This window comes from Uloborus diversus, chromosome 4 (genome assembly GCF_026930045.1).
Source record: "Uloborus diversus isolate 005 chromosome 4, Udiv.v.3.1, whole genome shotgun sequence".
Classification (NCBI taxonomy): Eukaryota; Metazoa; Arthropoda; class Arachnida; order Araneae; family Uloboridae; genus Uloborus; species Uloborus diversus.
In genome coordinates this window covers 180,713,086-180,740,946 of record NC_072734.1, presented here as the reverse complement: position 1 = coordinate 180,740,946, position 27,861 = coordinate 180,713,086, and the positions used below count along the sequence as shown (strand labels likewise).

The 27,861-nt window shown below is 31.9% G+C and overlaps 1 protein-coding gene across 1 annotated transcript in view; it reads right to left on the bottom strand.

The window, feature by feature from the left end:
- Window positions 1-27,342, bottom strand: part of LOC129221030 (uncharacterized) — a 155,217-nt gene extending 127,875 nt beyond the window's left edge. The window contains exons 1-2 of the mRNA XM_054855466.1: window positions 27,339-27,342; window positions 24,310-24,360 (exon numbers count right to left, since the gene is read on the bottom strand). Of these exons, the coding sequence (XP_054711441.1) occupies window positions 24,310-24,360; window positions 27,339-27,342 (55 nt within the window). The remainder of the gene's footprint in view (window positions 1-24,309; window positions 24,361-27,338) is intronic.
- Between the last annotated feature and the right edge of the window lie 519 nt (window positions 27,343-27,861).

Below are 27,861 nucleotides of genomic sequence, written 5' to 3'. Positions count from 1 at the left end.
ATGATACTTTGAGATTTGATTTTTGCTCTTATGAAGCCATCTCTTGCCGATTGACTAATCACAAACAAAGAAGCTTCTGCTATCATATTGGCACAGCTTCCCACCACCTGAGTGTGAAAGGGGAACTAAACGAACGCAAAATTGGCGTTGGTGTTTTCAATCTTTTGTTGAAGACTTTCATTAGATATGCCAGCTAAAATAAGAGAAGGGGTGGCAGTTATTGCACATTCTTGCCGGTTGATAACATCAGAGTAGTCTGATGAATTAAAGTTAATAGTTGAATTATAGAATTCTCTTATTTCTTCATGAACAGAAGCCACTTCACTTTGTATTTCATTTGCACACATTATTCTACCACTATCTGCCCTTCAAAATTTTCGCAAAGCCAGTTCTCTGACGTACTTCGTTCATTAGTGATCACTATTAAGAGAATATTTTCCGGGTGGCAAAAATACGCATTTCGTTGAATGAGAGGATCAATATTTTTTTCAGATTTCCACTTACGTAACGAGATGTTGTAATAACACTGATGAGGAGCAGCAAAGTTTTGTTTCAATTCCAGAAGAAGAAAAATTTGCAACGGCTATACTCCCGCCAACAGAGCCATCAACTTTTTTTGGTGTTGATGTCACTTCAAAAGTGAAACAAATGAGGCTTTCTCTGCCCAACGCTATCAAGATTGCTACCAGTACGGCATTTCTGACAGATGTGCGATGTGCTGCAGCAATTGCTTCAGAAAAATTACAGGATTTTGGTACTGTGTCAAATAATTATCGCTCTAAAGTCGTTGATAAGAATAAAATTCAAAGACAGCGACATAAGTGTCACAGGTGTCACAGACGAAGTACGTGTTTCTCTTCAAAACCTGCAAACTAGAAGTGAAAGGGTTTGAAAAGTACATTTTTCGATAGCCGAAAAGAGAAAACTATGACAAAAAGAAATGGTTGGAGACAGATACCATAGAAGAACTATAAGCGAGGAATCCATGGTAGAAAAACCCAATTCTCTTTATTAAGGTCATGTGACGCCAACTTCTGGGTTGGGAAAACATGTCACGACAGCAATGTGATTTTTGAACTGAAAATTTGTTTAAGCCTTAAGGATATTTTAGCTTTTGGCTGTGATGGGACGGCCACGAATATCAGAAAAAAGAACGGCGCAATTGCGGCCATAGAGAATAAAATTGGACATCCCGTCCCATGGTTAATCTGCGAACTGCATACGAGCAGCCTTTGCGTCACCTGTTCACCTTACTTGATGGTGAAACTGCTGGTCCATGTGAATTTTCGCAATACCAATAGGTAAATTGCTAGACAGGTGCGACAATTTACCACTGGTCCAGTTTGAAGCAATTACGCTCCTTGTCGTAAGTGCTGGGCTGTTAATATAATAAAGTATAATTTCATTTCCATTTAAAACGGCATTCTGCACAGTCATTGCAAAAATAAATAAATAAATAAATAAAAGAAAAAATATTGCAATGTGCAAAGAGGCTTGAAAAAAGTCAGTTTTTGGAAATTTCAGGAATTTTTTCGAACTTGTGTGCGAACCTAATACTGCTAAGGATGTCAATAATTTTGAAGATACATGAAACGCGTGTTAAAAGGAAACATTTTAATGGTATTAGAACAAAAATTTTAAACCTTATTATTTTCATAAAAAATTTGGAAAATTGACCTTTTTTCCTATTTTTGGAGAAATTCAAGCCTCGGTAGGACCCTCAAGGAGACTATTCAAACTTGATAATATTTTACATGTGTACTGTTCTTACATATGCACAGCTTTTGGTGGGTATTCCAAATTAAGATTCGAAATTTCATTTTTTTCGATCCACCCTATTGTACGTTAGCTTTGTTGTACAAGCTTGCTTATTTGCTTTTCGCTGGAAAAAAAAAACATTTTCCTACTCTTAGTATTGAATCCAACACACATGTCTTAATATATCTCGAAAACTCATTTTTGCAAATACTGCCTTTTACCTACCCACAGAAGTATACAGAAGATACAGACAGGTCTGAAGCTTCATTGTAAGGTTTTTTTTTTGTAATACCCAATTGAGCATCAAAAAATCTGTCATTGGACAACAAATCAATCCACTTTTCCCACCCTTAGGGTAGGATTTTTTTTTCCAAATTTATATGGGATCAACTTCGGGGTATACCCATTCCAATAAAAGAAGAGTTATCAAAATCGGACTCTTATGTAAAAAGTTAAACGTGATCATATATGGGTCGATTTAAGAACCTCCTCTGTTTTTCCGTCGGTTAAAAATAATTTAAAAATAGTAGGAATCATTTAAAAATATGTAGTAATACTTCCTCGAAATGATTTCGTGCCTCTGTCCTTATTTAAAAGAAAGAAACTGCATCACGATTGTGTGATACTATTCTCCCAAATCAACTAATTCTTCAATAGGGTATTTATTAATTTAAAATTATTCCAAAACAGAATCTGCGTATTGAAGTTTATTTAGCATTAAAATTTAAACTCCATTTCTCTGAACTGTGTTTCTCTCACAGAAGCAGATTACTTTCCCTATACTTGCAAAATATTAATGATTCAAACAATGTTAAGCAGGATAAATAAATACCTTTGTGCAGAAAAGTAAAGTAAAAAATAACAACGTCAGAAAAGCACAAACTTGCAGAGTACCGCAGACACGTGTTTCGGCGTTACAGGGAACGCCTTTTTCAATGCAAAAGTAATTAGCTAATGGATAAAAAGACATCCGACAAAAGCCGCTGTTGGCCTTTTTTTGCATTTCTATTGGTTTTTTATCGGTTTATAATTTTCTCATTGGTGTTTGGCTTATCTGTTATTTTTGTCTTTTAATCTGTTTGCTTATCTGCTCTTGGCTTTTGTCGGATGGCTTTTCATCCCTAAGCTTATTACTTTTTGCATTGAAAAAGGCGTTCCCTTTAACGCCGAAACAGTAATCTGCGAATTCTGCAGTTCTGCAGTAATCTGCAAATTTGTTCTTTTTTGACGTTGTTATTTCTTACTTTAATGTTAAGTGTCTTTTCATCCATAAGCTCATTACTTTTTGCATTGAAAAAGGCGTTCCTTGTAACGCCGAAACAGTAAACTGCGAATTCTGCAGTTCTGCAGTAATCTGTGAATTTGTGCTTTTCTGACGTTGTTATTTCTTACTTTAATGTTAAGCAGCTTGAATTTATTATTTTACCTTATGATTTTTGTTGTTTTGATCTAGAGCAATCACTAATAACAAAATGACTTACAAAAACGCAGCAAGCGAAAAAAACAAAAGGGAATAAAGAGTGTATCAGAAGCACTTATAAATATTTTCCCAATACTTACATGGCGATAAAGTTACTTTAGTATTTCTTCAAATCATCCATAATACTTCGGAACAGCATCGGACTAACAAGACAATTAACCAAAGTGCTGGAGAGTAACAACAACTCAGCCTTTAAAGCGAGCCGGAGCTTTTCCAGACATGTTTAATAACGGAACAGTTAGGCCGAAAGCCGGCGATATAATTCGATTATAACGCTTCGTCTATTGGGCGATCAACAGAGCAGAAAGCATCAAAGTCTCCAAATAAATCATAGTTAAAACCCATCTAAGATTAAATCTTTGCCCGGTTTCGTTTAATATCGAACTCTTGAAGCATTTCGTTTTCGTGCTCTGCGATGTGCGATGCCATAAGACAGGACAGCTTGAAGTTATTTTGAAAACAACATCAATTTATGGTAGCTGTTACACAGCAGTAATACTTTTACAAGGGCCATAGTTTTCTAAGTAAATATAAGTAAAACGTGGATGGTTAGACTAATGTGATCGGAATTCTGATTTTGCGCGTAAAGTTGTTGAATGGTATACCAAACTTCTAAGCAGACATTATTTGGAATATGTAATATTTTTCTTCTAGTGTCCTTATTTTTTAAGTTTGGCTAAAACAATTAAATTGATAAAATTACTTACTTTTATTTTTAAAAACTTTCTTCCCAAATCTGTAAAAAGAAAAAGCTTCAGATTTATGAAAGTATACAATACTACGTTGGAACGAAAATTTTAAATGTGTACCTAAATTTATTATTCATGCATCCCCCAGAACTTCAGCGAATCACTCCATGAATGGTGCTCGCTTTAAGTGCAGACCGGATGGGATGCGGTAACGTGGTCGCTTAGAAAGATAAACTTTAACTAATGGAGTTACAGTTGAATAAATACTTTTGCGCTTGAAAAGTAGAAGAAAAATAACAATGTTAAGTGGGTCTGGTAAACATTTTGAAAAAAAAAAAATTGAGTTTTAAACATTTTTGCACTGATTCACCATATATTTAATAAGAAAAATCATGACATAAATTTATTTTTTTTTTTTTAATTGGCTTACTTTTAATCACTAAAACTAAAAATATACTTGGTCAATTTTCATTTTTTTAAAATTAGGTCCACATCTCTTTGAAAAATATGTGTCCCAAGTTCATTATTTTATCTTCATCAGTTCTTGACTTATAAGAGTTTGAATTAAAATAATTGGGAAAATTTGCATCATGGAGAAAAACGCGTTTAAAGTTTTAAAGTTAAATATAATATTAGCTAAATGCAAACTACAAAAATTATTACATCATTCGTTCTAATTAAAATAGAAAAATTCAAATGTCTTTGTAAGTAGAAAAAAAAACGAATCTTTTTAATATAATTTTTAAAATGCAAATCTTTACGATTTTTGTGTCCCGGACCCCTTTAAATTGCACAAATTGCAAATTACTGCAAACACTTGTTTCGGGGTTACAATGAACCCTTTTTTAAATGCCAAGTAAGTAAACTTATGACCCAAAAAACGCTTAACGGCGTAAGAAAAAGACTGCAAAATGGGTGTTTCGTTAAAAAGACAGTTCTGACTCAAACGCGGGAAAATTCGCCTCATCAGAAAAGCCGGGTAAACAGATTCGAGCAGAGAACGAAAAATACATTGGAACAGCATTGGAAAACTAGTCGAGAGAAGAGTAACATTATATAAACATTTCCTGCAAAGAAATTTTTTTACAATTTCAAATTAATGTTTTTAGACTAATTCTTGTCGTATTATAATATTGTACAAGTATGTGCAGCTATCACGCAGCCCATGAAATTAGTTTACTCCAAGCAGGGGCGTGCACAGAGGGAGGGGGAGGGACATCTTTTGCCCCATGCCAAAACCTGAAGGGAGCCTGAGGTTTTAAATTAAGGGGGGAAATACATGTAGAGACGAAGGGTTAACAATATAGAGAGGGCCGTAAAAGGCATTTGTGACGGCCAGGTTACCAACACAAATTATAAATCCTCAACTGAAGTTTCAGAAACGGCAGTTATTGTTTCAGCAAATGAAAGCCTAGGAGTCTTTAAATGTCCAAAAAAGTGAAGTTCGAGAATTACGAGATTACGACTAGGAACATATATTCTACCACATCAATGAGTTTTGAGAAAGTACTCAGTTGTTTCAGATACAATTTAATCCGTTACCGATCCCGAATTTTTATGTTGTTGAATTTTCGTAGTCTTTGCGTAACTTATAACCTATGACGTTAGTATTTTAACCTTTGTATTTTTATAATCGTTTTGGATGTTTCTGAAATGCTGGACCATCGATTTTTCTAAACCCGTGCAATATCTTAAAACTGCCGCCCTTCTCCTCTTAGTTTTGTATCGAGGTTCAGCGAAAGAAACCCCACATTAAGTAGGTGAATTATCTACCTCACAGAACTTGTTCCACCCTAAATCCGGCACTGCGATTCCTATATTCATAGCTAGTAGATACAAATTCATTTATGAAGCATTTAATGTTTTCTTATTTCAAAGCATATGTCAACTATCAAAAATAAATCAACTACAAGATATTCTTTTATTGTTCGGCGTCAGTTACTGACTCTATTGTCTTTTATTATTTTAAAACACATACAATTTTCACAAATATTTTGTTAGTCTAGTTATTGTCGTATTATAATAGGGGACTAGTTGGTGCAGTTATCACTTATTTAAAGCTTCCCCTGAGGTGAGCTAACTCAAAGTTATGTTTAGAGACATAAAAATAAATATTCAACTAATTATTAAATAAATAATTCAACTACTGCTTATTTTACCTTAGATCATTTCGTTTACTCGTTTATCATTCAGTATTTTATCCATGCAATTGTTTCTTGTCAAATATTAATTAATAAATTAATTCATTTGTATAATAAATGTTTTATTATTTAATCATCCATTCCTCATTTTTTTTTTAAATTCCTTTTTCACTTTTTTTAAAAGTACAAAATTGCAGCTAAAAAGGAAAAATACATTTTCATTCACACGGTTTAATGCAAAATACTTCTTTATTACATTAATACTTTTTAAAAGATATTTCAAACTTGTTCATTTTGAATAAAGGTAATTTATCTTAGCTATATAACTTTAACCCATAATTAGATCTAGATATGTAACATTACAATTTCTCCAATGAGCCCATCGTAGATTTTCTTTTTGATCCTATTGGATTGAAAAAAATAAATTTAAAGGAATATTAAAAATAATAAACAGTTTAAATCTTTATACATACAACATATAATGTTTGTAACCTCTGTATATCTAAACAAATATAGTTATAAATATATCATATTTTTTAATTAAAAAAATGCTGTTTTTGGTATATGAATGTTTATGGTTATTTTTTTAATATTTTTTTAATTTAAATTTTTTTATATACTTTTTAAAAAATATTTAGTTCTAAAAGCATTTTAATAAATCTTTATTGCTATTGCTAGTTCTATAAAATTTACATAAAAAGGATCTAAAAAATCTCGTTAAGTAAATATATCGTGTATTCCGCGTTTAAGAAAGCGCCTATTATACACGCGTCGGGATTAGTTAATACAATTGACTCTCGATAACTCGAATAGTTCTTTATCTCGAATTTTTTATTTGGTCCCAAAATGACTTAGTGTTTTCAATACAAAATTGTCCCTATATCTAGAATGTACTTCTTTAAATTTGAAGTTTTTATGAAAGTTTCGCTTTCATTTATGCATAAAAATGCTGCAAAAATAAGAATAAAAAAGACTTTATTTATTTTTTTCCAATCAGCTGATGTGAGGGGGATAATTAATTTACATTAGAGCTCCCTAAGATAGAGTAAAAAGTAGTCTATTGGGCTCTAACCAACAGTAAGATATCTAATCCCAGAAATAACACTAAGATATATTACTGTTGCTTTGATGTGACGAGGTGTGTGATTCCTTAATCAAAAGATTTCGTCACTTCCCTTTAAAATTATTATTTTTTAATGAAATACTTGAACCGTCACGAGCGGGACAAGCGGTTAGCTTTTTTTCCGGAAAGGCTAAAAAGTTGTTACTCTTAAATGCAACATCTAATCTAACGCCAATGTATTTTCAGATTATTTTTCTAAAAAAAAATAAAAGGCTGTGTGGAGGTTTCCTTTAGTCAAAAGTACTACTTTTAGTCATTGAAATGCATAGAATGAGCAAAAAAAAAAAAAAACATGTGCCCACAAAATACTTTTATTTTCCCAGCAGTTTTTTTTTTTTTTTCATTAATTTTTTGAAATGTCCGATTTTTCAAACAAAGTGTGGTCATTATGACGTCACAAATGATGCTTTTTGGCGCATCTTTCTACTACGTTTCCACGTTATGATAATCAAGCAGCGAACTTAAATTGCACTCTACGCTTGCTATCAACCATATCGTTGCCCATACACGTGAGTAAAGATGCGAATTAAATATTCAGCTCTGTGAGTGGCAAAACAGAATGGCATTTCATCATTTGTGATGTCATCGCCAAGAAATGTAAACAATAAAATCTAACCGATTTAAGTATTTTTTTAAAATATTAAACTTAAACAAAAAATTTAAAAAATGGTCAGATCTTATGTTTTTAAGCATGCTCTTTCAGAAAAAAATACTTTTGAAATTTTGGAAACGACCCCATTGTTAGGGTTTTTTTATTTATTATTACTTTTTTTTAACATCACGTGTAGGAACACCTTTGATTGACAATTGCTATATTAAAATATCGCTAACAGTTATATAAGTTATTCCCCCCCCCCTAAATATTCATTTAAATAGGAAGTAAAAGCATGAATTTTGAAAAAAAAAATCTTTATGGGAAGAGCATTATATTTTTATTTTATTTTACCACCCTTTGAATAGTTAATGTGATACAACGCCTTAAAAGCTTGAAACACTAAATTTAATAATTTTCTAAATTTCATTTGAGCGCAGGAAGAAAAATTAGGTCTTGCCAGAATAGCGGTAGAAATCCAATTACATCCATCTTTTTCCTGATCGATTTTTCACGAAAAAACTCCAAAAAAGCTCCCCCATACATCTAGTCTTAAATAAGTAAGTCGTAGTACTAGCATCATTTATTGTTCTTTATCGAAAAAAATTGAGGCCTACTTTGGAAAAGCATGCTTAATTCTGAGTTTGAAATATGACTAGAGACGTATAACTTTTACCGCTCCACGTACTTGTTTAGTTGTAACTGGAAAGAAATGATGGATGGAGAAAGGAACCGGATGGAAAAGGGATAAATTGCATACTTAAAAAATTAGCACATGATCGCTATCAGGAACGAATTATTTACTGATAGTGAAGGAAACATTTTTAACTATAGTCAAAAAAAATAAAAATAATAATGATTTTAAAAATTTACGTGTTTTTGGAGGGATCATATTGTAACATGGTATTTTTTTAACATATACATTTTAACTTTAAAAAAATATATTTTTTTTAACCTTGTTACCAATATAAATTTTATTATTTGCCTTTTGTCAATTATCCTGCGGTCCAAGCTTGAAATGATAAAGACCAGTCTGAATTAGAGCTCATCACTGGAAACTGTATACTAATAAATTGACGAGTTTTCAAGGTTTTGTTACTTAGAAAGTGATTTAGCAATAGCAGTAAGGGGGAAACCTGACAGTGCATTGTCGGGGGAGAATATTTCTGCGATTGCAGCTGAGAAATGGTGACTCATATGATTATGCGGTACAACATTGCTCAAGATGAACACTGGAAAAGACTGTTGAACTTTGTTGGATGCCTCACGTACCACTCTTTTTTGACATTATACCACCTGATTTATCTTTATTGCGAAAGATAAGTAAAAAATAACGAGAAAAAAAAAAACCTTGATTCATTTTCACATGGATATACTCTGAAACTCTTAGAACCTAAGAAAACCCTCACTGCTACACTGTAGAAAGATGACTTTTTGTCCATCTAAAAAAAAAATATCATCAAATTAGGATCTACATTATTTGAAAAGCCACTTGGAATCGAAAGGTTATTTACGAATGAATTTCTCATGGAATCGTCAGAAAATGTCCCTTTTTTCGTCTTACATGGTTTAATTCGCCTTTTTGATGAGGTACAAATACCGGTAAAGTAAATGAACAACAAGTTGAAAACACTTAAATCGCAAAATAAGTTTTAAAAAACATCCATTTCGAATTCAAGATGGGTTTTGTCTTATAATTCAACATTTTAAGGTGTTTGTTTAAAACCTAAGTGTTTTGTATGATAATTAGCTACAAAGGTTGAACAATGAAAGTGGTCAAATGGCTAATTTTAAATGTTAAAGAAATTTTTTCTAATCGATGCATGCGATAGTGTACAAAAAACGGTTGCATGCCTTAAATTAATAAAAAAAAAACAATTTTTGATTGCAAACACAAGCAACAACTCCATATTCCTGAATCCACCCGGACAATTGATGCAAATTCAGAGGTACCTAGCATCATTTACTATTATAATTAAAAAATCAAAAATATACTTTTGTATCTCTGAATCTTTCGCCTCACTGTGCCCCACCCTCCTCTACCTATTCAGCCGTTCATCAAATCATTTCCGTAGTCATATTTTTCTCATTTATTACCTGAATTATATGTTTATTTATTCGTTTATTATTTCATTTTCTTTTCATTTTTTATTCACTCATTTATTTGATTAAAAATATCTTTAATAATCGAATGGAATTTTTTTTATTGAAAAAACATTTTCACTCCAAAAAAAAAAAATGAAAATTTTTCTTTTTTTTTAAGGTACAAACTTACTGTCAAAAACAAAAAATAATGTTTCAATGGAAGTTTTATTTCAAAAAATATATTGTTATTTATTTCAACACCGTAATTTTCAGAACAAACTTCCAACTTGTTCATTTAAAAATAAAAATAGAATAACTTATCTAAACTATTTCACTTTGCCCAACATTCCCCTATGTAAACCTAAATGGTTACGCAGTTTCGGTGAAATCCACTTTATTCGAGCTCGAATTAATGAGGGTTTAGAGCGAATCATTTTTCTGTCTCTCCTGATTTGAAAAAAAATTTAAAAAAAAAAAACGAGCTGATGTGTACATTACATGACTTCCTTTTACTCCAATTTAATGTTATTTTCCCTTAACTGGCAATTTTAATGTGATTCAATAGTTTACTCTAATATCACCAGCAGTGGCCATATTAAAACCAGATTTTAAAAAAAAAATCGCCAAATTTGTCGCCAGGTTGGTGACAAAACTTGGCGACCAAAAGACTTTCAATATATCGCCAAGTGTCCGCCAAATTGTAACACCACTAGAATTTACATCGAAATTAACAATGGTTTCCCCCCAAAAAGAGGCAAAAGACACCTTTAAAAACACCCGAATGCAACCAAAAGGGGAGGTGCACAACTAGACCCCACTAGGAGCCTACTTACCAAATTTCAACTTTCTAAGACTTACCGTTCTTTAGTAATGCGACATACATACGTACATATATGCATATACGCGCATGCATACATATGTACATACAGACTTCACGGGAAAATTCGTTGTAATAAACTCGAGAATCGTCAAAATGGATATTTCGCGTGTCTATACTTTCTTAAGCATTTAACCACGCATGGTCGAGTCGGAAAAAAAAAATCGGGGGTTAGTAAAATGGAAATTAAGGTTGATTTTGGAGCGAATTTTTTTCCGCGAATACAATACTTCCTTTTTTGAAAAAGGAAGTAAAAAATTGACATGGTTTTGATACTAAACCCTTTATTCAAAACATAGTTTACATATATTTCTCTTCTAATAATTCAAAACTCAACTAAAGTAACACACGAATAAAACGGTTTTCTGAAATTCGCAATCATGTAGATTGAAATGCCAAAATAAATTTCCAAAGATTAAAACCAATAAAATTTATATTCCACATTAATCAGCAATATCTGGAAAGAAGTATCATTCGTCACGATTCCCAACAGAACCACTACTCATCTTGATATCAAAAACTCGATCGCGTTGGCAATAAAATTGAATTCCAAGCAATGAGAAATGCGATCCAGGACCAAGGGTTAATTCGAGACTCATATTTCACACCTCAGTCGTACACCCTTAAAACTGAAGTCGAACTATCAACATTTGGTCCCAGTAAAAATGTCACTTAAATATGACATCTAACTTATCATGGCGGAGAAAATTTTATCCCCAACACTTTCTCCCTGCACTTGAAAGATTCGATAATGAGAAATGTCCACGATTTATAATATGCGTCACAACCACAGCCCTCAAGCGAGACACTAAATTAGGAAAGAAGTACTAAGAACAGCGGTATGCACTGCGATATGAATTAACTTATGTCTATCTATCTATCTATCCAGGAATCACTCTATCTGCAGGGAGCTTGTGATATTGTTATGAAAGTTGAATAATTACCGCTTTGAGAGGGAACAAAGACTTGAGAATAATGAAAATGTTTGCTTTGTCGGTCTCGCCTTTAAACTTATGGTAAGCATTTTTCAAAACTTAAAAGCATTTTATCAGACTTGATCAATGATACATTCTTGTACAAAAGAGAGCTGAAATATGTAAATTTTCTAAATGATATTAGATGTTAAATAGCTTGGTATTTGCGTTAATTAAAATTGCCACGTACTTAAGTTATCAGAAGGTCTTTAAAGTACATTGTTTTGAATTAGAGTATTGTTAGAGGATACTTTGTATATTTTCTTTGTTTTTTTTCATGCGAAAGAAAAATATTTATGCATCACTGTAAATACGAACTTATGTTGCCATTTAAAGGAAAAGCAGGATTAGTACTTGATTCAAAAGAAAAAAAAAATCTGAACTTGGATTACGCACCCAATACATTAGATCAGAAAATACATATTTTACTCTTCATACGATTAATATCAGATGCAGAACTGGTTGGTAGAAAGATACCAAAAAATATCAACACACTATTTTTAACCTGATAATCAAGGAAAATAACAATAATAATTGATTATACAGAGAAATCTTAAAGAGAAAAAAGGCGGTGATTCTAAACAAAAAGAAACACAGTTGTTTGTTTCTTCTCCTTAGCAAAGAAAAAAAACAGAGAAGAAAAGAAAATAATAATTATGAAGTGATTTGGACAATTTTTGGTATTAAGCCTATAAAAATACGCTCACCAGTAATAGGTATGCGAACAGCAGCACCCCTTCTATTTGAACCAGGCTTGAAGAAGAAAGTGTATGTGTAACATATCGAGCATGTGTGGGATATGAGGTGGTAAAGAACCTACACGGTTTCAGCATTGAAAAATATAATCATCACGTTTGAATCTTCAGGATTGATTAAAAATGCATTAAAATCTTGTGAGTTGATCTGCATTTTGAAAAATCAAAATCTAAAAAAGCCTTTTTTTTCTTTAATGGAAAAAGATCGACCGTATACCTGGAGTTCAGATTTTACCTGCAAAACCTGCATTTACGCAACCGTTAGTCTTAGATACATACTTCCAAATGCGAAAATGTTCAAAATCAGGTGCAGAGTTAAAACATTTGAGGCTAAAATGAGTCAAAAAATACAAAATTTAAATTTTTATAAGGTTCCTATGTCCCCTAACTTATACTTACGGAAATTATCCCCATTGAAACAATTTTCTAACGCAAAAAGTTTGACATTAGTACGACCAATATTCACCGGCATAGGAAATGAAGCGCTTTGTGACTTACACTACTTTACACTCGCCGTCAATAAGACTTTTTGGGGGAAAATATAGCGGTTAACAAGTGTTTAAAATTATATGTGTCCATCAAGTAAAGTTTTTCAAATTGTTCGAGGTTTCGCAGTGCGTTTTTGCGTATCACGGAAAAACACTTGCATAAATTTTTGAATACCAATGAAAAATATAAACGAATTAATAACGAATTTTAGGAAAATATACAGTGGTTAACAAATCTTTAAAATAATATTTATGCATTGAGTGTGGTTTTTCAAATTGTTTGAGATTTGCAGTTGGCATAACATAAACGCATCATGGCATAACATTTGCATTTATTTTTGAATAGCAGTGGAAGAAAAAATACTTTTTTTTGTTACAGCAACACCCTGTCATTCCTTTGAAAGGGCTATAAGTTCCAATCTCATCTTCTTTATGGTCCCGAAAACTTTGAACTAGAATACCTACTTGAGTTTTGGTCGCACATGAGTCAAGTTTTATGTGCTAGTAATATTTTTCAATGGATATTATTTCCCTAAACATAATTTAGGGGACTTAGGGCTTGTATAAAAAGTCAGATTTTGTATTTTTTTTAACAAATGATTTTTTCACTTCAAACTTTCAATATCTTGAAAAAAATTTTATAATTGGAAGTATTTATCAAAGCCTAAAGGTTGCAAAAATAGAGGTATCGTAGGTTAAAACACAACACCCTATATATTCTAGTACGGACATCCACTTAATTTATCTTTTTTTCGAGTTATTTTTTATTTTATTTTCGACCTTATAAATTTATTTGTTTGCGTATAATAATATATATTTATAAAGAATTTTGGCATGCATAATTTCTTAGCATCTCTGCTCATTTTACCCACATTTCTCCTTTGCTAGTTAGTGACATGTTTTTCCTTCCAAAGCTCGTTAGGTATTTTAACCACGTTACTCCTTGCCACAGTTCGTATTCACCTTATTTCATTAATACAGAAACACTCACTAAATACGCATCTATTCCGATGACTATTTCCCCGTAATCCTCACATGCATCTATATTACATCACATCTAATTCGGTTATTCCTCGAGGAACAGCCCGAAAGAAGCCAACAATAAACAAACTCCGAGTAATCCATGATGTTTTTATAGCTTTGTTGCACACCTTAATTTCGGGGGACAAATACTTGGTCGCACATGAGTCAAGTTTTATGTGCTAGTAATATTTTTCAATGGATATTATTCCCCTAAATACAAGTTAGGGGACCTAAGGCCCGTATAAAAAGTTAGATTTTGTATTTTTTAAATAAATTATTTCTTCATTTCAAACTTTCAATATCTTAACTCCGCATCTGGGTTTGAACATTTTTTCAATTGGATTTATCTAGGACTAAAGCATGCGAAAATAGATGGGTTGCAAGTTAAAACGGAACACCCTGTTTATTCTTGTACGGAGAGCAAACGTCATCCTTTTAACTTATCTTGTTTTCAAGTTATAATTTTTCATTTTATTTTCGACCTTATAAATTTGATTACGTAAAATAATATATGTTTATGAGGATTTTTGGCGTGCATAGTTTCTTAGCATCTTTGCTCATTTTACCCACGTTTCCCCTTTGCATATAGGGGAAATAATGACATAGTGACATATAGTCCCCTTTGCTAGTTAGTGTTTTTCCTTCCAAAGCTCGTTAGGTATTTTAACCACGTTACTCCTTGCCACAGTTCGTATTCACCTTATTTCATTAATACAGAAACACTCACTAAATACGCATCTATTCCGATGACTATTTCCCCGTAATCCTCACATGCATCTACATTACATCACATCTAATTCGGTTATTCCTCGAGGAACAGCCCGAAAGAAGCCAACAATAAACAAACTCCGAGTAATCCATGATGTTTTTATAGCTTTGTTGCACACCTTAATTTCGGGGGAGAAATACTTCCCAGGCGGTAATCTTCGGCTTCTCTAGCGTCAGATATCCGGTTTGTTGGGGTACGGTGCGTATATATATGGCGGGCTGCACTACCTTAAGAGATGAGATAGGAAGTTGATTTGGTTTGATGCTCTAACTACCGCTGGTCATTTCCTTTTGGGGAAGTGAAGCGGTAATGTTGTTCCTTCGCTAGAGATTACTGAACTTTTCTATCGGGTGAGAGTAGAAAATGAAACTTGGAAATTGCGAATTGAAACAAAAATAAATGAGAGTTTTAGAGGCAGTTGATTTCAGACTAAAGTTTTAAAAATAAGGGATTTTCTTTTGTATTATGTAAGGCAATGATGTCTCCTAAGGAATACAAATAATTGGATTTTTAAAATGTTATAGAGTTTTGTAGTGTTTTATTCGTGATACCGTCGTTTGAAAATAATACTGACACAACTCAAAAAATACCGAAAATGATATTTTTAATTAATAATAATTTTTAAAATATATCTTTTATATGTAATAAAGAACGTCGTATATAGCAAAGTTGCCGTTAGGAGGGAACTTTGATTAAAATTTAATTTGAGTAAATTTGATAAAAAATTTCAAAGAACCCTAAAAGGCTTGCACATATACTGCATGAAATAAACAAAAATACTGTCCAACCACGGATTGTACGGAATTTTCAAACGTCCAGATAAGACGAATCTATCTGAGTGAGGGGAAAAAGTAAAAATTTGATGCCGATATTCCACTTATTTGAATGAGACTCTGCTTCTGCAAAAGCTGGCATCGCTAAAAAATAATAGATTTGTCCATTTTTGGCTGTAAAACGGATGTTTGTCTTTCCATACAATCCGTGGAAAGACAGTAATAGTATTAATCATTTGAAAGGGGCATTTCTATAGTAAGGAATTTTTATGAATAAACAAAAATAAATTACGAATTGCAACAATTTCAAAAATGGTCTCCTGAACAAATTGCTTTTTTCCAGTTCTGTTACATTTTTTTTTCAAATGACAATATGCATACTTTCGTGAAATAATTAAAAACAACTGTTACCCTTTTAAAGCAATAAATGATATAATATATTAGTATTTATTGCATCAAGTTATTACTTTTTAATAGTAACAGCGGTTATTACATTTTCATTGACCACAAAGCAATAAAAGTGATAAGCAGTTGATATTAAACGTTTCACTGATTTAAGTATATCATGGAGTAAGTACTTAATACCAATTTTTACTTATATAATTTATACCTACTTTTCAGTCAAACTGTTGAGGTAGATAGTTTAAGAAAAAAAATCATTTAATATACGCCAAGTTTGTACAAGTGATTAATGCGGAAAAACTGCTAATAAATAGCTTGAAAAAAAAATAGCTTTAATGCAGCACTTTTATGAACCCTTATATGGAACAGTGGTATTTGTAATAATGGAGCATATGCGAAACTGCAAGATCATTATTTTATCAAAAATTGATTCTATAAGTCTTTCATTTTTTACAACGTACTTGATTACATATCGTAAAATATAGTTTCGAAAAAAAATAGGTTAGATGACGAATTCAGAATTTCTGTAATTCTATCACGGATATCAACATCTGTAAAAGTACTTTTCGATAATGAGATGTTCTACAAGTTATTTTAAACAATTATATATTTTCTTTAGTTATATAAAATTAAACCAAAGGTCATAAATATTATGTTAAGGTAAAATTTTTAAACAACATATTGTGTAAGAAATTGCTTTCGTTCTATTTTTTCTTGTTTTATATTAATAAAACGCTTTAATCATAACGTTTTTACAGCCAACGTAGTTAATGTTTTTCAAAATTCAAAATAAATAAATAAATAAATAAATAAAACAGATACTGGTTTTCAGACGGATAAAATGCAAATAAAACTTATAGAGAAGTTAATGGTATAAGTATGTAGAAGATCCTTAATAATAATAATAATAAAAAAAAAGTTTCGTTCATTTTGAAGAGTTTGTTTTGTAAAGCAAATACATAAAATATTTCAGAAAATCTTAAAGGTTTTTTTAATCGTATTTATTACATAAATAATAAATCTAATTTTAAATATTGTATAGTTACATTTGTCATAGCATTTACTCCAAACTGTTACATAGAGGAGTTTCGAATGGACATGACAAAAAATATTGATTTGTCTGTAATGTATACTCTTTTATATTACACATAAGACGAATTTATGTAAAAATCTTGTTTGAAAAAAATATAAATTGATCTGAAATAAATTAATTAATACTCGTAAATGCAAAATACTTCCTGCGTTTCGCTCGCATCACGGCATGACTTCTGATAACACCTGATAATTTTTCATTCGCTCATATATATTTCCCATTTAGAGTATCTCCTTCGCCATATCCATACATTATCTCCGAGAACTGTAACAATTAGTTCTTTCAATTTACTCAGCTTACAGCTGGTTTCTTACTTGACAGCGGCTAAATTTCATTGTAACGATGAGCAATAAAACACCTTCGTTAAACACCGTATCTCTTCTTTCTTTCGCCTTCACATACACATATATAAAGCCGTTATCGCGGTGCGTTTGACAGGATGGCCGCGGCGCTTAAGAGATCGAAGTCATCCCTCACTGAGTAACCCTGGGCGACGAAAAAGAAAGAAAAAAATGAATAAAAATCGTGCTCTGAGGAGAAGATGAAGAAAAATCGACTTTCCTGTTTAACGACAGGCATTTTTTTGGCCATCTCTCGAAATATGCGCTACGAGATCATCCATTTTGTTCAAGAGATGTGACACAAGAGTCACGGGAAGCCTTCCGTCACCACAAAAATGGCGTCTGCGATCGTTACGCCAATAAACTCTTCAGCGCAAGGTTAACGGGCAAGGCATGACATAAATTCCAGCAAATATGAACAAGTAACTCCGATATACGGTATCTATAAGCACGCAGAGTTTTTATCCGGAACCGCGGATATTACCGAAGAGGGCCATTTGCTTCCTGATGATGGTTTATGTGTTTACAATGTCATCGAAGAATAAGAAGTTCTACGATGGGTGGTGGAATTATGCGTTTACCAGCAAAGAGCAAAAGCATTATATGATTTTTTAATGTATAAAATTTTTAACTGTTAGCTAAAACAATATTATTTTAAACGTCAAAATAAGCTGATTTTAGCTGTCACAAAATATGTGAGAATGCAAAACAGGATAAATGTTTAGTTATCAAAATGTATAAAAACGAAGCACAATATTTATAGCCTATGAGTTTCGCTCATTAAAAAAAAGTTTGGAAAAATAAATAAATAAAATAGTGTATAAAATCTGCAAAATTAAAAAAAAATTATTTTACTGAAAATATGTTGAAAGCAGAAAAAAAAAATGACTACCTACATCAGTGATTAATAAAAAGTCTTATGAGTTGCAGTTGCTTAGATTTATTTCCTATGTATTTTTAGTTCCTTTTACAAAAAAGGAAGTATTGTATTCGAAAAAAAAATTTCTCTCAAAAATCGACCGTTATTTCCAATTTACTCACCCCCGAAGGAATATCGAGTTTTAATTTCGACTCGACCTCACGTGGATAAGTGCCTAAGAAAGAATAGACACGCTAAATATCCATAATGACGATTCCCGAGTTAATTACAACGAATTTTCTCGTAGCGTCTGTATGTACATATGTATGTGCGTATGTACGTATGTGCGAATGTGTGTCGCATAACTCAGGAATGGTATGTCCTAGAAAGTTGAAATTTGGTACGTAGAATCTTAGTGGAGTCTAGTTGTGCACCTCCTCTTTTGGTTGCATTCGGGTGTTTCTAAATGGGTCTTTTGCACCTTTTTGGGGGGAAATCATTGTAAATTTCGATGCAAAATCGTGGTGTTATACTTTTTCGGACACTTGGCGATATATCGCCAGTCTTTTGGTCACTCAGTTTTTGGTCACTCAAATTTGTCGCCAACTTGGCGACAAATTTGGAGATATTTTTTTTTAAAATCTGGTTTCAATTTGGCCACTGTTTGTGATATTTAGAGAGTTATCTATTGAATCACATTAAAATTGCAAATAATGGGGAAATAACATTAATTTGGTGTAAATGGAAGTCCTGTGATTCTCACATCAGCTCGTGTTTTTTTTTTTTTTTTTTTTTTTTTTTTTTTGTACTCATGAATGTTATTTGTCGAGATGTAATAACCAAAATTTAAGCAAAATTATTCCTTAGGTAGAGCTAAGAGGGTATAAAAGCTGATTCGATTTTTGCTACAATAACTCTAGGCGGGGGGGGGGGGGGTCTGAACGTTTTTCTTGGGCATTGATACTGGCTGCATCTCAAGAAATAACGCTATGATTTCGATGAAAATTGAAATAAAGGGAACCGAGACGGAAACAGGCGCTGGAGGAATTTCGGCAACTATCGGTCCAAGGATTACTGGATTCAGTCATGTTATGCACGAGTTATACAGCTTACTTAAATCAACTGTATGAAAGATGAACCAGATTAAAATATTTTGACTTACGATCACATCGTGCAATTCTTTCACGCGATTTAATTGCTGATGGTGTTCAGATAAACCTCTAGGACTTAAAAGACTGTTGCCATCTTCTATATCTTAATAAATAATAAATTTGTAATTAATTTAAGCAAAGTTTTCGAAATGATTTTCAATGTCTGATCTTTGATCCTGCGTTTGCTAATGGCGTAGTTTTGTTGTTAAGATTATACGCTTGAGTCAATCACTCGTAAGAAAAACATAGAAGAAAGTTTCGTGTTGACCACATCATACTTGTTTTACTTATTATTTAATAAATCACTATTCCTCATAATTTAAAAATATTTAAACTATGAGCAGCGAAAAACATGCGTTTCTTTTTCTCGAAGAGCTAAAAGCATTTAATATTACTTAACGATATATATATTACCGTTAAAGTATATAATGCAGTTATTTTATAGAATACCTAGTTATTCCATGAAATAACTGATCGTGTCCGTTAAAAGTGTAATATATTATTAATATGACACTTTAACTAGTCATCCTATGAAATAACTAGGTATTCTATAAATTAACTAATGAGAGACGGTTAAAGTGTGAAATAAACAATTTACCTAAAATGAAATAACTAGGTATTCTATCTATAAACTAATGATAGACGATTAAAATGAAAAGGAAGCAATTTATCTAATGTATGCAGCGTATAAATTGTATTTATGTAAATGTACCATATAATCAATTGTTACAACAAGGATTACTAAAATGACAATTGGAATTACAAAGAAAATTATTTCTAAAACAAAAACATTTTTTGTTGACACACTGGGTTTTACACGAACATTTTGGGGGTAACACAGGGGTGGAAGGTAAATACAAGAGAGTTTTACACCTTAACGGACACTATCAGTTATTCCATGAAATAACTAGGTATTCTATAAAATAATGGATTTCATACTTTAACGGTAACATATACGTTATTTTTTAAATTTACTCTTAAACCCAATACGTTCCATTTTAACAGCGGCCTCTAGCTATATTCTCCTCCTCCAATAATCCGTCTCTATAAATCTGCTCAATCGTAGTTTGTGGGGGCATTATTTTTTAAAACAACTATTTCCGTAGCACCTGCCAGATGCATTATCTGGTGATGGATGGACTGTGGGTGGCAGGAATAGATCCAGTTCGAAAACGCGCGGATTCGAAATTCGGTGTAACTATAGCCTGGTCTCAAAAGTGCAACACCCCAGAAGAGATGAAAGACCACAAGACACCTGCCTATACTTTTGTTTGAAATGGTTCGCTTGATTTTTGGCGTTAGAAAAGAGAAGGCCAATTGAAGCTTTGAATGGGTTTACTCTTAAAAAATAGGTGTAGTGAGTTATTTGTTTAGAGTTTATGTATTTATTTTGTATTTTATTTCGATCACAAATAAAAGTTACCTGTTTAACATTTTTATGCCCCCCCCCCCCCGCTTCGCCCGATAACAAAGAGCAGAAAACAACATACATGTTGTGCAAGAAAGGTATTTTTCTTCAAAAACATTTTTGCCAGCTACATTAAATTGATACACATACAGCATATTATGTATGAATTAAATTAACTCATACAGATACAGTAGTGGTAAAAAAAAATGCATTACTCGAGCCGCAAAAGAGAGGAATATCATCCCGACTGCATTCAACACACAGCCAAGCATCCCGTATCCCAGATGATTTGGGGATGTATTTCTGATCAAGGAGTTGGCGAGGTTCACTTTGTGCAAGGAACAGTAAACGCTCAGGTGTATATTGGCATTTTGGAGGAGCTTCTTACTATCCGGGATCACTTTTCTTCAGTTCTAAACGTCATTTTCCAGGATGATTCTGCTCCGTGCCATAGGGAAAAACTGGTAAGTAACAATTTGATAACCTTTATCCTACCATTAGACTTAAATTGACATGGGGTTAAGTAATTTTTTTTCTCTAAACTCATACAAAGGTTCAGAAATGGGAAAAATGAGCATAGGTTCAGCAGTTTGCCTTGTCCAGGAAACAGCCCCGATCTACGTAAAGTATTATCGGATTCCTGGTGTTAAATGTTTATTTCATACGTTTTGAAGCATTTCACATACATTCATAATTAATCGATCGACCAAAACTTCTCACATAATCCCATTATTGTGAAAATGCGAGAGTGATGCAACTTTTTTTTTTTTTTTTTTTTTTTACCATCACTGTATAAAAACTTGAAGATTGATCACAGGATTCATGTAAAAAGTATGAACTAATCTTCACTTCACGAAATAGTTTGATATCAATTTATTTCCTTTTTTTGGTCGATTTTATCTAAAAACTACACTTTAAAAACTATAATAAATTTTATTATTATAACATTTTGCTTCATTTTTTTCCAGAAGTGCAAAAACGTATAGTTTTCATCTCCTTTATTCACTAATTCTACAGTTGCAATGCTTGGAAAAGTATCCGGGCTGGCAGCCAAATGAATCCCGGTGGACGCGGTAATGCAGAACCACATGAATTTTTAAATGGCACGGAAATGCTATGCAAATCTCATAACTTTCTTAGACCAGTATATGGTTTGCGAAATTTTCTTGGCAAAATAGCATTTCGAATCTATTCAGCATTTATTTGAACACATTTAACAAGCTACGCTTTGTACATAATGACACGCATTATGATGAAATTTTAAAATTGATTACGGATCTTTCTTGGGTATAATAGTTTACTTTTGCTAATGTCTTGATTGACTTAGCCCATTCAAGTTCTTTGGTTGTGGATCACGAGCCTTACGTAATTTCTTAGGAAAGGTTGATTACTTAAACTTGTGACTTACTTAAATTATGGTCACATTATATTAAAACATAAAACTTTCATTATCATATTTATTTTCATAAAAGTTTTTATATAATCAAAACTAAAAATTTTGGAACTATGTATCGTTAAAGTTTAAATATAATATGCCCTTAATCTTAAATTGCAACTTTTTTTCCATTTCAGAAAAGAAAAAAGAACAAGAAAGAAAACTAATTACACATTTGTAAAAATCAAATATAAATACATAATTTTAATGTGCAATTTAAATTAAATAAAGCAAATTAGTTTATCATAGCTTAAATAAATTACAATGTTTGTTTCTCTAAGTGCAATTTATCTCACTAGGGGAAAGATAGTTTCAGTTACCAACCATTTCAAAAAGAAAAAAAAGGCTTGAAGTACGGGGGGAAGAAATGTGAGGCAAAGTAAAATAGAAATAGTTAGCAATGACTGAGCTTTTTCAAATTGAAGAAACTGGAAATTCCTTTTGAAAATTACGAGACGTAAAGAAGGAATACTGTATTCTCATATATATATAATAGCGAATGATCGAGAAACGCTCCTGACGTCATCAACAACATTAAGGGAAAAACCTTTTTTTTTGGTAAGGCTGAACTCGATCCGGACACTTAACTGTTTTACTGGTAAGACTCATTTTAGGAGAGTGAAGAAGCGAAAACGTTTTTGACTGTTAACGCTATCTACTGGATTTTAGGGTTAGTCCACTGAAGTTAGGGTTAAAATTTTAATTTTCAAAATATCAAACAGGCAATTGCTTCATTAAAATTTAGAATACTCAAAGAAATTTTCACCTGTCATACCTTGACGGGCAACTTTCTAGTTTTGAAACAAAATTTGCATTGAAACATATTTTTTTTTCATTTTGGTAGTAAATGTGCGCTTTCAAAAAAAAGTTGACAATTTCCACTTTTCTTTTAATGGGGCACAATGAAAAATCAAATATTTTTTTAGTGAAATATTTTGCATTCGATTTTAAAAATATCATTGATCAAATGAATCAGTAAAAAAAGGTTAAATCAATAAACAAAACGGTAATGTAACAATGAATGAATGATTTGATTAATTAATTAATTACTTCATGAAGATTAATTAAATAATAAATACACGAAGAAAAATAAATGAGTGAGAAAACGAGTGAATGAATAAGAAAATAAGTGAATGAATGAATAAATTAGTGAGTCAATGAAGAAATGTTAATGAATGCATACGTGATTCGGTAAATGATTCCATGAGTAAATAAAATAATCTATTTCACTTTGCCCCATCCACTTTGTTCGCATGTAATTGAGTAATTGTATAAAATATTCAAAACTAGTGGCACCCGCTTTGCACGTAATAGAAAATTAAAAGGTATTTTGGTTCGCCTGTATATTTACAAATAATGTATGATGAATTTCTCGCCAATTGACTTGCCCATGTTGCGGTTCCACGTTACGATAACTTGCAAATTACTCGTCCATCTTATGATAATTTTGCTCGGGAAAATGTTATTAAAATTGGAATAGAAAAAGAACAAAATTGAATTTTCCAAAAATCGCTTCGAGGCGAGTAGCACACCCTATGCTACAAACTAATTCTGTGCCGAATTTCATGAAAATCGGCCGAACGGTCTAGGCGCTATGCGCGTCACAGAGATCCTGACAGACAGAGAGAGATCCGGACAGAGAGACTTTCAGCTTTATTATTAGTAAAGATAAAGATACACATTAGCTAAATGTAAACTAAATTAATACAGCATTAAATATTAGAAGGTCTTAATTAATGTTCAAAATGTTAATAACAAGAAATGTTTAATTTTGAAAGCAAATAATTTTTTACTTACAACGAATATTACAATACGGTTATCAATTTTTGAAAACAGATTATATTTTCATATGCTTTAATTTTCGGAGGCATTTTTTTTCTCACTGGAATAAACTACATGTGTTACGACATAGTTAAACTCTAACCAGATTGGTGAAATTGTAAGCAGATTAAATATTTCACCATTTCACTTTGATCCACATTTCCCTACTGCATAGATAAAGAGTAGGAAAAAGTAGAAAGGGAAACCAAAGTATTTTATAGAAATACATAGTTTCTCTCCTTGATACATTCAAAAAATGATGTAGAACTTACTTCCAGATATCATCATGTCATACTTTAGACAGGCTGTATTTACTTGAGCACCTGAAAGAACAAGGACAGAATCTGCTGACAACAGCATATGATAAGCCAGACCGAGTATTTTTATGAGTTTATACGAAGAAGAAAATAAATTTGATTTGAACGCAATTCTGTCTCATATTTTCCGCAGGAAAAGCTTTATTTCGCTTTTCGTTTAGAAATAAAGTGTAGTAATATAGGAGTAGCTACCGTTAGTACACTTATTAGCTGGAGCCTAAACTGATCATAATTTAAATCAAATATTTTATAGAATTATGATATCAAAACATATCATAATATTATTTATATATTGCTTATGCTTCAGGACGTACTAATGATTATTATTTTTACCTGTACTACCGTCAGTACATTTGTCAGCAGGGACCTAAACTGGTCATAAATTAAAACAAATATTCTGTAGAATTCTGATTACCTGAGCTTTACTGACACATTATTTTCTTCTAACATAGTTTTTTTTTTTCGTTTGCGAAGAAGCACGAATCTTGTTTTACTTCGAAATACTCAATAAAGTGTTTATTGAACATGTGCTGTGCACCGTACGTAAGTTTTCTACGATGATTTGTATGGTCTTATGCCAGAGTGTACCATCAGCCATTTTTTTTTCTTCCAATGAGAAGATTCAAACTTGGATTAATATAGAAAAGTACCTGTACAATACATTCGTATTTTATCAAATATGAAGGCATTACTACCAAGTAATGCTTGACATTTTTATATTTAAACGTTAAACATGAAACTGAAGGGACCAAAAGAGTGTTTCATGTTAAAAGAATTTCGTGTTAAAATATCTGTATTAAAATGCACAGGAAAATTCCCAGTACCGCTATATCACTTTGTATTAACTGATTTTTCATTAAAAGTGTTTTCGTGTTAAACGTATTTCACTACAATTTAAAACAGAAAGTAACATTTGTAACATATTTATATGTTAAAGCGAACTTCAAAAAAATCACATATTTCTCTCTGGCATAAGACTATCTATTTATACACTCAATTAAAAAAAACGAAAAATGTTTGTCATCTTCGTTATTCTAAGTTTTGACTGCATAAAACATAAACATTGTACAGCACTACATTAATTACAAAAAAAAAAAAAAATAGAAAAAAATTGAGTAGAGCAGATCAAGTTTTTTCTTATCTTGCACTTGCAACTGGATTTTCGTAAAAATGATTTTAGTACTCTATTGTATGAGAAAAATGCGTTAATATTCAACGAACATTTAATGACTTTGTGGTTGCATTATATTTTTTTTGTCACTTATTATATTTAAAAAAAACTACGAACTCTTCGCATAAAGAGTAGAAGAAGTAAAAATTAAAAAAAAAAATCCACTTATAAGTAATTTCCAAATTTAGATTTCTAATTAATTTTAATAATAATGACTTTCAAATATGTCTACGTACAATCACGCAAATCCTGTCAGGCAAATAGTACCATAGACAGACAGAGAGCTGGATAAACAAAAAAATCAATCATAAGATACATTAAACTTTTTTGCAATGAAGGGAAAGTACATTATAGGTTAACATTTACCACCCGGTTGAACAGGCCGGCAAAGGGACCAACGGGGGGTGCGGGCAGTCAATATACGCAAGTTACATTTCCTAAGACTTCATCAGATTTAAATCTTCAGATTTTTTAAAGAAATTAGGAGGAGTCCCATCCGCAGCCCTGGTAAAAACATTTGAGCTTTGATATCATTTCATTTTGATTCAGTCATAATTATCTCTCACTTACGTCAAAGTTAAATCTACGATCATTAATCTGTTTGTGCGAGTTTAATCTCCTTTAATAACTTTACTCTCTTAGAGTATAATCGGAATATCCTCAAAATTCTCACTTAGCTGGGGCCTAAAAGTTTCTTTTTTTTTTTCTGTTGTCGTTACTGTCAAAAAAAATTGAGTCGGTACAACATACGAGTATTTTGTTTGAAGTATATCTGGCTTATGTTCGGCATCTATATTGGCTTTAAATTTAACCGTAAAAGTTAATGCTGTGGTTTTTCAAACTGTTTAAAGTTGAACTATCCAATGCTGAAACCGAAAAGCAAAATATGGCAATGAGTTGTCCTGGCCGAACAAAAAATCTTTCGAACAAAAACTTATTTGTTCGAAACCGTCTATTTACTTAACAGCAATTAGGGGAGACATACACACTTTTTCCATGTATAAAATAACACTTTCCCATAGAGTCAAATCTTATTATCGCGACACCCAGATTTGTGGTGAAACTCCGGTTACGAGCACTTTTTGAGCTGCTCACACAGGCTTTAATTTTTCTTAGCAATTTAAGTATTTCCCGTAATGAAAACATCTGGAAATGCGTATTGTTGAAATTTCCGACTCTGACAAGAGATAAGAAACATTCTTTAATGTAGACCATGCATGCCACTTCAAGAATAGCTGGGAGGGGGGGGGGGGCGAGTAAGATAACTTCTAAAAGCTACAGATTTCAGACTTTGACAAGAAGGATAATCAAAAGGAATGCAAAGCAGTGTAGAGAAATACTGGACTCGGGAAGCTGCAAGATAAGAGAAAGACCATTTGGTGGTCACTGCAAGCTTCTCCCTTGAGAGAAAAAGAGATAAGAGCTCATCAATAGGTTGAAAAGGAACACACTACTAAAGTGGAGAAAATAATAAAAAAAGCGTTTTTCCACTTTTAAAAGTCGCAGTTTAGCTATCAAAATGTAATCAAATTGTAGCCAAAAATGAAGATTCATTCTTGCGGGTTGTTCCTTACTGATAATTACATGAAACCTTTTATATTTAATAATCAGCTTCGTGGAAAGTAGGAGTGTAAAAATGATATTAAAAAAAAAAAAAGGATAACTTTTATTGGAAAGTATTTTAGAATGAAAAAAAATGAAATCCCTTAACTTTTAGTTTTACTAACCAATAATTCAAAACTACGTTAGTTAAATCAAATTAAAAACATGAAAAAATTAATTTATGTACTAAATCTGTATTTTTATTATTAACCCATGTTTTATTACGAATCTTTAAAGACTTCCAGTTATGCCATCGTTTCGCCCTTGTCGAAACTTTGCTGACTGTCACAAAGGTGACGTGATAATTTTGACATTTTGTTTTGTTTTTTGCGAAAGTAGTATACTGGAAAAACTTTAATGACACTTACTACAGCAGTTTGCTCAATATGAAATAAAATGTTCAGTAAAGTTTCCTGAATGATGCTTGTTTCGTACCAGCAAGAACATTTCAATACGATGTTTTAGGAAAAAAAAACCCAGAAAATTTGGGGATTGTAAACAACAAGTTAAAAATACGAAATTAAGAAGAAAAAAAACATTGTAATGTGTCGTCGTATGGATCTGTAACAATAATTTTATTTTTTCTCTACTTAATCCACATCGAAGAAAATTTAAAATTATTTTTTCATTCGACACATTATTCGGTATAACAACGTGTATTCGGTTTATAAACGTTAAACAATGAAATAGTCTGCTAAGTATTCTCTTACATTTAGGTGAAAAAGTTTTTGAAA